Source organism: Fukomys damarensis, unplaced genomic scaffold (genome assembly GCF_012274545.1).
Source record: "Fukomys damarensis isolate Sample0158 unplaced genomic scaffold, DMR_v1.0_HiC HiC_scaffold_1, whole genome shotgun sequence".
Classification (NCBI taxonomy): Eukaryota; Metazoa; Chordata; class Mammalia; order Rodentia; family Bathyergidae; genus Fukomys; species Fukomys damarensis.
Window position 1 is genome coordinate 32,183,542 of NW_022900913.1, and position 10,134 is coordinate 32,193,675.

Genomic DNA, 10,134 nt, shown 5'->3' on the forward strand with positions numbered 1-10,134 from the left:
GTGTGATAAGGCACTTTCATAATGTCCCTGATATTCCCCACAATAGCTATTCCCTGCACCAGATCTCCAGTCCCTTGTTTTCTCTCAGATCCTTAAAATGAAATCGAATCCAAAACTTCCCTGAAAGGTGTCTGATTTCTTAAGAGCAGTGGAGAAGTGACCAAGCGAGCAAGAATGTCAAGACAGCACTTGGTAGGATTCTAGGGCTCTGCTTCACTCCGGAGTCAGAGGCGAACTCAGGAGACCTCCGGGAGGGAGGCCCTTTGCTCTGAGGCCCAAGGTCCACCAGGCAGGAGTTTGCGGGCTTGAGTTGCCCCAGAAGTCCCTGCGGAATCTATTTCTGGGGATGACTTGCCTCGATATCATTCGTCAGTATTTTTGCAGTGATCTGGAATGCTCTTTCTCTTTCCCACTCTTTTGGTGAAACAAGCCACATTCGGAGAAGCTGTGGATGAGGAAAAAATGTCCGTTTCTTCAACATTCTTCATATTCATTTAGTTTCATTCTTTCCCTCTCTGTCGTGGCCCCTCCCCCCGTCTCCCCTGAAAGAGAGTGCCCACCTCCTCAAGAACAGTTTCTAAGAGGACTCTGTGGTGGGTGAGTGGGTCAGGCTGGCTGTCTCCAGGTGAAAAAGGAGGTAGAGCTTCTCACAGTGCCCTGGAGGACAGACCAGGGAGTGAGAGGATAAGTGGAAGTGGTGGCTGTACTCACGTTAAACATCTCTTGACAGCTCTCTGCGTCCACGTCGTCCCACATCATGGTCCTCAGAAGCTTACCTAGAGCATCCATGGACCGCTCATACAGAAACTGAAATCACACAAGAGTGTGAGCGAGGCTGCAGTGAGAGAACGAAGTCCCACCGCCATTTCCCATCCAGCCCTGTCCTCACTGCCACGTACGTTAATGTGATCCTTGTCATTGTCTGTCTCACCCTGGCTTGTGAGCTTTTCTAGAGGCGGAAGAGGTAGCAGCCTTCGAATATTCTCTTCAAGAATATTGAGGTGGTCATTTAGTGGAAGCTGAGGTTTCAGTTGACTGAAATGGGAACCATGTGGAGGAATATATATTATGATTACAAACACAGCCTACCCTGTAGAGTCGCTGAGATCTGCCAATCAAATCTGGACACATGGTACATGTAACCCATTTTCTGAAATGCTCAGAAGTCAAGGGAGGTGATGACAGAAGCACGGAGAGCCTGGAGACACAGAATCAGACTACACTGGTGAGCACAGTCAATATGTTTCAGTCCTGATTTAGAGCAATGTGCAAATTATCTATCACCTTTCCATTAACCCTTTATTATACATCTGCAATAATATTATCTATTCACTTTATCCATTTGTGTGTGGGGGGAGGTTTCAACTAAATTCTAAGACTTTGGCCATGAATTTTATTAATTTCATATATCCTCTTGTCTTTTACGCAGTGCTGTCACTTTGCATGGATGTATAAGTGAAGAAGCAACACAGGAATCTTTTTTCCTCCCTTCTTTCCTTTCTTTCCCCTTTCAGACATTTCCTATTGACTAGAAATAATAAGGATCGGAAGAAAAGCTGACATGATTTGGGAAAATGTAAATATTCAGCAAATACGAAAAACCCCATTTGTTATTCAATAAATGTAAATTAAGATGATGGATAACCGCTTGTCAGCTATCAAATGAACAAGAAATAAAAAATATGATACTATCAGGAGATTGTGAAAATAGGTTCCCTTAGAGGGGAATAAGAGTTACTACTATTCAGGAAAACTCTAGTTTCTTCTCATCTTTATTGTCAAGCTCCTTTAAAAAAATCCAACATATTGAGGCATCCATTTAAGCTGTACAATTTAATGAATTTTGTCACCCATGAAAACACCACAGTCATTACTACAGAAAATTGGTGAATTAAGACCATTAACATGGATGCTAATAACTGATATGTATTGACTTATCCTTGTTATGACTTTTTCTTTTTGTTGGATTCTCCCTCTTTACATTAATTTCTTGTTATGCTTAATGGAGTCATTCTGCTGGGCTTCCTGGGGCTGTGATCCTCTTTGCCTTGTCCTAGGATATTGTTTAAAATTTTTTGGAATGCTGGTTTGGTATTCATGAAGTTCCTAAGGTGCTCTTTTTCAGCATAATGGTCTTAATTCACCAATCAAAAGAAATAGACTGGCAAAATGGGTCAAGAAGCAAGATCCAATAATATGTTGCTTACAAGAAACACACTTAATTCAAAAAGAAACTCACAAATTGAAATCAGACAGTTTCTACAATGAAATGATAACGACAATACAATATATCGGAATCTATGGGACACAATGAAATCAGTTTTATGAAGGAGAATCATAGCAGTGAATACTCATATTAGGAAAACAGAGTGAGCCTAATTAAACCATATGATGCTGAACCTCAAACTTCTAGAAAAAGAAGAGCAAGACAAACCCCAAGCTCATATAAGGGAGGAATTATAAAGGTCAGGGCAGAAATTAATGCAGTGGAGACTAAGAGAATGATACAAAAAAAATCAATGAAGCCAAGAGTTGGTTCTTTGAAAGAATAAACATAATTGACAAACCCTTAGCCAAACTTCTCAAAAAAAAAAAAAAAAAAAAAAAAAAAAAAAAAAAAGGAGAGAAAAGGCTCAAACACATGCAATTAGGAATGAAAAAGGTGAAATTACAATGGACCCAACAGAAGTCCAGGGGATCATCAGTACCTACTTGGAGAACTTATATTCCAATAATATGGAAAATACAGAAGAAATGGACAGATTCCTAGATATGTATAAATTACCAAAGTTGAATGAAGATGACCTAAAAATTCTAAACAACCCAGTATCAATCAATGAAATTGAATACATAATCAAAAGCTTACCAACTAAGAAAAGCCCTAGCCATGATGGCTTCACTGCTGAATTGTACAAGACATTTAGAGAGGAACTACTGTGGCTCCTGCTTAAACTCTTCAATGAAATTGAAAGGCAAGCAATACTCCTGAATTCATTCCTTCAAGCAAGTATCACCTTGATCCCAAAAGAAGAGAAAGATCCAACTGAAAAAGAGAGCTATAGGCCAATCTCACTAATGAACATAGATGTAAAAATCCTTAATAAGATATTGGCAAATAGAATGCAGAAGATCATCAAGAAGATCATACACCCTGACCAAGTCAGATTCATCCCAGGGATGCAGGGGTGATTCAATATACACAAATCAATAAATGTAATACACTATATTAATAGAGCCAAAGACAAAAGACATATGATCATTTTAATAGATGCAGAAAAAGCATTCAACAAAATCCAACATGCATTCATGATAAAAACCTTACAAAAAATTAGAACAGATGGTCTCTACCTTAATCTGATAAAAACTATCTATGAAAAACCAACAGCCAATATCATACTAAAAGATCAAAAATCGCAATCCTTTACACTAAAATTTGGAACAAGACAAGGATGTCCACTATCATAGTTACTGTTCAATATAGATTTGGAAACATTAGCCACAGCAATTAGACAAGAGAAAGAAATAAAACGAATAAAGATAGGAAATGAAGAACTCAAATTGTCATTTTTTGCAGATGACACAATACTCTATGTAGAAGAACCCAAGAACTCCACCAAAAATCTTCTAGATTTAATAACCAAATTCAGTAATGTACCTGGATACAAGGTTAATACACAAAAATCAATAACTTTCCTGTATATGAAAACAGACTCACTGAGAGAGAAATAGGGCAATTCCTTTCACAATAGCATCCAAAAAATTGAAATACCCAGAATCAACCTAAAAAAATAATTCAAAGACCTCTACTCTGAAAACTGTAGCATTCTGAAAAAAAAAAAAAAAGATTGAAGAGGATATCAGAAAATGGAAAGACATCCCCTGCTCCTGGGTAGGAAGAATCAACATAATGAAAATGGTCATACTTCCAAAACTTCTGTATAGATTTAATACAATCTCAATTTAAATTCCAGCAGAATACTTCATCGACTTTGAGAAAACAATCCAAAAATTCATTTGGAACAGGAAGAGAACTAAAATAGCAAAAGAAAACTCTAGGCAATAAAGACAAGGTAGGGCATATCACAATCCCCAACTTGAAATTATACTGTAAAACTCCTGTTAGTTTTTTTTAAAAAAAGCATGGTATTGGCAAAGAAACAGACCTGAGGACCTGTAGAATGGATTAGAAGATGCAGAAACAACTCCAGACACACTCAGCCACCTCATCTTTGACAACGGAGCCAAATACCCTCACTGGAAGAAAGATAGCCTCTTTAATAAATGGTACTGGAAAAACTGGGTGTCCACTTGCCAAAGATTAAAACTAGACATATATCTCTCACCATGAAGTAAACTAAAATTGAGATGGATTAAAGAAATAATGTTAAAATAGAAACACTAAACTGGCTGGAAGAGAGGTTAGGTAGAACTCTTGAAGACATTGGCATAGGAAAATATTTCACAAACAAAACCTCAGTTGCCTGTGAACTAGCACAATCAACAAGTGGGATCTTAATAAAAAGCTTCTGCACAGCAAGAGAAATGACCAACAGTGTGAAGAGATGACCCACAATGTGGGAAAATTTTTTCACCAGTTGTTCCTCAGACAAAGGTCTACTATTTAGAATATTTAATAATTTAAAATCACACTTCCAAAATTTAAAGACCCAGTCCAGAAATGGGCATCTGAAATGAATGGACAATTCTCAGACAAAGAAGTAGAAATAGCAAATAAACATATGGAAAACGCAAAACATCACTGATCATTCAAGAGATGCAAATGAAAACAATGCTGACATTTCACCTCACCCCAGAAAAAATGGCTTTCATCATGAAATAAACCAATGACAAATGCTGGTAGGCAGAGTGGAAAACGAAACACTGTTCTACTGCTGATGGGAGTGTAGATTTGTGCAACCCCTATGGAAATCGGTATGGAGATACCTCAGAGAACTAGGATTAGAGGTCCCATTTGACACAGCTATTTCTCTGCTGGGTATCTTCCCAAAAGAATTAAAAGAATCATACCACAGTGATATATGTGCACCCATATTCATAGTGGCACAGTTTGCAATAGCTAACACTTGGAAGCAGCCCAATTGCCCATTAACTGAAGACTGGATAAAGAAAGTGCATGCATGTGTGTGTGTGTGTGTGTGTGTGTGTGTGTGTGTGTGTGTGTGTGTTTATAAAGTGGATTACTACTCAGCCATAAAAAATGAGAAATTAGAAACATTTATAGCTAAGTAGATGTACATAGAGGTGATATTCTTAAATTAAATAAATAAGACACACGTGTAAATCCCAAATAGTTTCTCTATTATGAGAAACTAAAAGTCTAAATAAGAACTAAAAGGTATAACAGACAATGTGAAATAGGAAAAAAAAGGGGCAAAAGGCAAGGAGAAGTGGGTGGGATAGGGGAAAGGGAAGAAACGAATGGAATTAATATGAAAAAATGGAAACAAAGTCCTTGTAAATAGGGAGGGATAGAGGGGTTGAAGGGAGGGCAGGGGAATGGGGAAAACAATAAGAACCCAGAAGGATTATGCAAAGTTGCAAATTTTCAATGATGAATGTCATTATACTGTATACATTAAATGTACCAATAAAATTAATTTAAAGAAGAAAGAAAATAACACCAAAAATACAAGCAACAAAAGCAAGAATAGACAAATGAAGTATATGAAATGTAAAACTTTCTGTGATCAAGGGACACAGAGTATACAGAAACCTATAGAAGAAAATATCTGTAAAGCATATATCTGATAAAGGGCTAGTTTCCAGAACATATGAAGAATTCCTATGACTCAGCCAAGACAAAAAAACAAAACAAAAATCTTGATATAATGAGTGGGATAAGGATTTAAACAGATGTTTCTCTAAAGAAGATATACAAATGGCCAAAACCACATGAAATGGTGTTCAATATCACTAATTAGTAGAGAAATAAAAATCAAAACCATAATAAGATGATATCTCCTGCTCATTAGAAAGTTTACTCCAAAAATACCAGAAAATAACAAATATTGATGAAAATGTGAAGAAATTTGAACTCCTTTGCACTGTTTATGGGACCACAAAATGGTGCCATTGATATGGAGAACAATATGGAGAGTCCTCAGAAAATAAAATATAGAATTGCTATATGATCCAAGACCTTCACTCCAGATATGTGCCTCAAATAACTAAAATATCTTGAAGAGGTATTTGTACAACCACATACAAAAGAGCATAATTCAGTATAGCTAAAAATTTGAAGTAACCGAAGTCTTCATGGATGGATGAGTGGGTAATAATCTGTAGCATATACGAGGTGTGATCTAAAAATACAGTGACTATTTAACATTTTCAAAATCGATTACAGTACAAGATATATTGCCATTCATTACCTTCAAAACATTCCCATTCTCTTTGAGAACACTTATCTGGTCATTTTTGCCACTTTCAGAAGCAGTTCTGGAAGTGCTTCTCTGTAAGTGTTTTTACTTGTGCTGTCATGGCGGCCTCAATGCCCTGCACTAATTCCAAATGTTTATTTTCAGTGGTTATTTTGACTTCGGGGAAAAGTCAAAATTTACGTGATGCCAGATCTGGTAAATAAGGTGGATGAGGACACATCATAATGTTTCTGTAAGCCTACCCTCCCATGGATGGCACTTGGCAGCAGCATTTATTTATTTATTGTATTATGGATCACAGTGTTATGGTTTGTATCTAGGTGTCACCCGAAAGTTTTGTCTGCTCATAATTTTGAGAAGTAATTCATCAATAGACTGTGCACTGATGAGTTTATGGCTCAGTGTGATGTTGGGAGGTAAAGCCTGCTTGGAGGGGGTAGGTCACTGATGCTGTGGCCTGGAAGGGTGTGTCTCCCTTCTCCTCCTTTGATGCCTCTTTCTCTCTCTGTCAGCAGGCCAGGAGCTCTTTCTCCCCCGCAATACCCCTCTCCATGCTTCCCTCCAACTATGGACTGAAACCTCTATGAGCTGTGAGCCAAAATAAACGTTTTCTCCTTAGAGTTTTGGGTGTTGAATAGGGTGTTTTAGGCATAAGAAAGTAACTAAGAAACTTACTAAGGATACTCGTGAGAGCTTATTTCCAAAAATGCTCCAGAAAGTGGGAAGAACCATGAGATAAATGTGTTTAAAGATAGTAGGAGTGTTTCAAGGTGTATTAACTGCAATGTGTCCTTTACTGTAATAAAATGTTAGAATTTAAATAGTCACTGTATTTTGATCACATCTAGTAGATAAAATAAAATGTTATTTAGCTTAAAAATGAATAAAATTTTGGCAGCACAGATGGATCTTAAGGGAGTTATAAGTGAATAAATATATCACATAAAGAATATGGTATGATTTCACTTCTGTAAGGTATCTGGTATTTCTCTCTCTCTCTCTCTCTCTCTCTCTCTCTCTCATCTTCACAGTCATCTGACAAATGTCTTTTGGTTAATTTAGGAATTCACAGACAGACTTATAAGGGTGTTTGTAAAAATTCACTCAAAGCTCTTCATTTTAAGGAAGAAGAAGTGGAGGTAAAGAGTAGAGAAAGAGAATCAATGTTTTCTCTGTGTTATTGGTAAAATACTTTACAAAGCCTATTTTCAACTAAGGTTTTCTTTGTTATACTACATCTCTTCATCTTCCTCCTACTCCTCGTCCTGCTCCCCTACTTCCCCTCCTTGTTTTTCCTTCTCCTTCTCCTCCTCCTCCTCCTCCTCCCTCTCTCTCTCATATGGTACTGTGGATTCAACCCTTTAGCCCATAGCTTTGTGAGTGCCTGGCAAGCACTTTATCACGGTGCCACATGCTGATTCCCCTTGGGTATCTGGAGTGGACAAATTCACAGACACAGAAAATAGAATGGTGAGTGATAGCCAGAGGTAGAGGGTGAAGAGCAAGGAGTCATTGTTCAATATGCATAGAGTTGTAGAATTTTAAAAAAGCTCTGGAGACATATTGATCAGCAATGTGAATGTACTTAATACTACTGAATTTTTACACTTAGAGATGACTAAGAAATTCTATGCAGTATATTAACATAAGCAAACATTTAAAAATGTTTGTGAAGAACTGAGAATAATACTGGAGCATATAATATGAAATTAGAAAAAGCAGGGTAATCATATTGAATAGGACTTTAATTTTATAATAAAAACAAGACCAGAAATATACACTTGAAGGAAGAATGTCAAAATGTTAACAATATGGTGACTATGATTAATGTTTACTATTTTAAAATTTTAGATAGTTTCCAGATTTTAACAATAAAGTTGTATTTATTTTACTGAAGTGGGAACTCTGATGTAAAAAACTTGCTTAAAATTATTTTGTTCTTCAGATTTATTGTTGCTAACCACCTAGAATGTGAGTAGGTTTTTACTCAATTTTTATTAAGAAGACTGAAATTTACTTGCAAGCCAAGATCTACTATTATATATATATTTTTTTTTTCACAGAAATTTCAGTCTCATCTATCAATAAATCTGAGTCTGCTGAGCAGCTCTTTAACAGTAGTCAAATGATCAGCTTCTCTGCCAGTGTGGTAACTGTGAAAGGAGACAATGCTCCTATCGAAAATAATGAAGTGTGTTCACTCTGGGGATGTGTACTGGGGTCCACACTGCCAGATTTGTCCGTTGATAAGGAAGAGAAGGAGGGGGTGCACACACCTTTTCAATGAGAATAACAATTTCTCTACCTTAGGTATCTAATGGCAATTAAGGCTTTCCACCTTACAGGGCTAGCCAAGGAATCCAGGGGCTCATCCCGAACGAAGTCCTGCAACACAAGAAAGAAATGTTTTAAAAGGATTCAGGCAAGTTCTCAGATGCAGCTCCAACTTCACTGGGCCTTTGGGTGCCCTAGGTTCTGAAAGATGGCAGAGATCTGTTATGTGCTACTGGGGAGTCCTCCAGGTTTTAAGTGGGATACCTCAGGGCCTTCCTCTCTCCTTTTCCGCACACTCACCAGCATTTGACTGATTAGCATCTGCTTGTAGGAAAACTGGAAGCTCTGGTCCTCAGCATCTTGGACAGCAATGCCAATTTCTGTGATGCTTCTTATGAAACTCATCTGCAGGTCCATGTCCTGAAGTGAAATGGCTCTCAGTCCAAGCTAGAACTTACCACCACAGTAGAGTGGTTGAAATGAATCTTCGCTGCCTTTGTCATCTCTATTCTAATCTAGGTTGTAAATTTCAGGGAAGTTGAGAAGCATAGGTTACTACTCTCTACCTTTCCACCCTGATCATAGACTGAAATTTTTCTAGAGCACTGGCTTCACATCTTTGACCATAAACCCACAGTAGAAAATAGTTTACATTTTCATTCAGTATTTACTTGTAAAAAATATGGCTAATGTTTAATTCAATGAAAAGATATTTGCTGTTGCTATATGCAGTATAGATTCCTTTTTTCTGTAAGGGTTTTATTATTTGTGTGAAAAATAAAACAAAATTTCATAACAAATTTAGAGAATAACAATAGTCAATACACTGTGTATCATTTTCAAAGTAGAGTGTGGATGTAGACAAAAAAGATTCTCTCTTACAAAGAAGAAACAGATAATAGTAGAAAACTTTCTATTCTCCTTTTACATTTTTCAATAAATTTTTTTTGGCCTTTGTGGCCTATTAACTTGACATCATGGTCCACAGGTGGGGCCTACCCACAATTTGAAAAACACTGCTCTAGTTACAGCTTATTTTCTAAACCACCTGGAACCACAACAGAGTTCCTTGTTCTGTCCTTGATTAGGCTCATGAGTCCTGGATTCAGAATCAGATTAACTAGTTACATACAGTATTGTGACCCTTTCATTGATATCAAAGATATCAAATCAGAAGAAGATCTATGGTTGACATTTTAAATAAGTATGGTTTGCTATCTATCTATCTATCTATCTATCTATCTATCTATCTATCATCTATCTATCTATATGTATCTAAATTTTAAATAAGTATGGTTTGCTATCTATCTATCTATCTATCTATCTATCTATCTATCTATCTATCTATCATCTATCTATCTATATGTATCTATCATCTATATTATCTATCTATCATCTATCATCTATCTATCTACCTATCTATCTATCTATCTATCTATCTATCTATCTATCTATCTAT

The 10,134-nt window shown here is 36.7% G+C and overlaps 1 protein-coding gene across 1 annotated transcript in view; it reads right to left on the reverse strand.

The window, feature by feature from the left end:
- The window catches only part of Mroh2b (maestro heat like repeat family member 2B), a 62,249-nt gene that overhangs the window by 20,037 nt on the left and 32,078 nt on the right, over positions 1-10,134 (reverse strand). The window contains exons 23-27 of the mRNA XM_033760720.1: positions 8,976-9,095; positions 8,707-8,786; positions 900-1,035; positions 712-807; positions 356-445 (exon numbers count right to left, since the gene is read on the reverse strand). Of these exons, the coding sequence (XP_033616611.1) occupies positions 356-445; positions 712-807; positions 900-1,035; positions 8,707-8,786; positions 8,976-9,095 (522 nt within the window). The remainder of the gene's footprint in view (positions 1-355; positions 446-711; positions 808-899; positions 1,036-8,706; positions 8,787-8,975; positions 9,096-10,134) is intronic.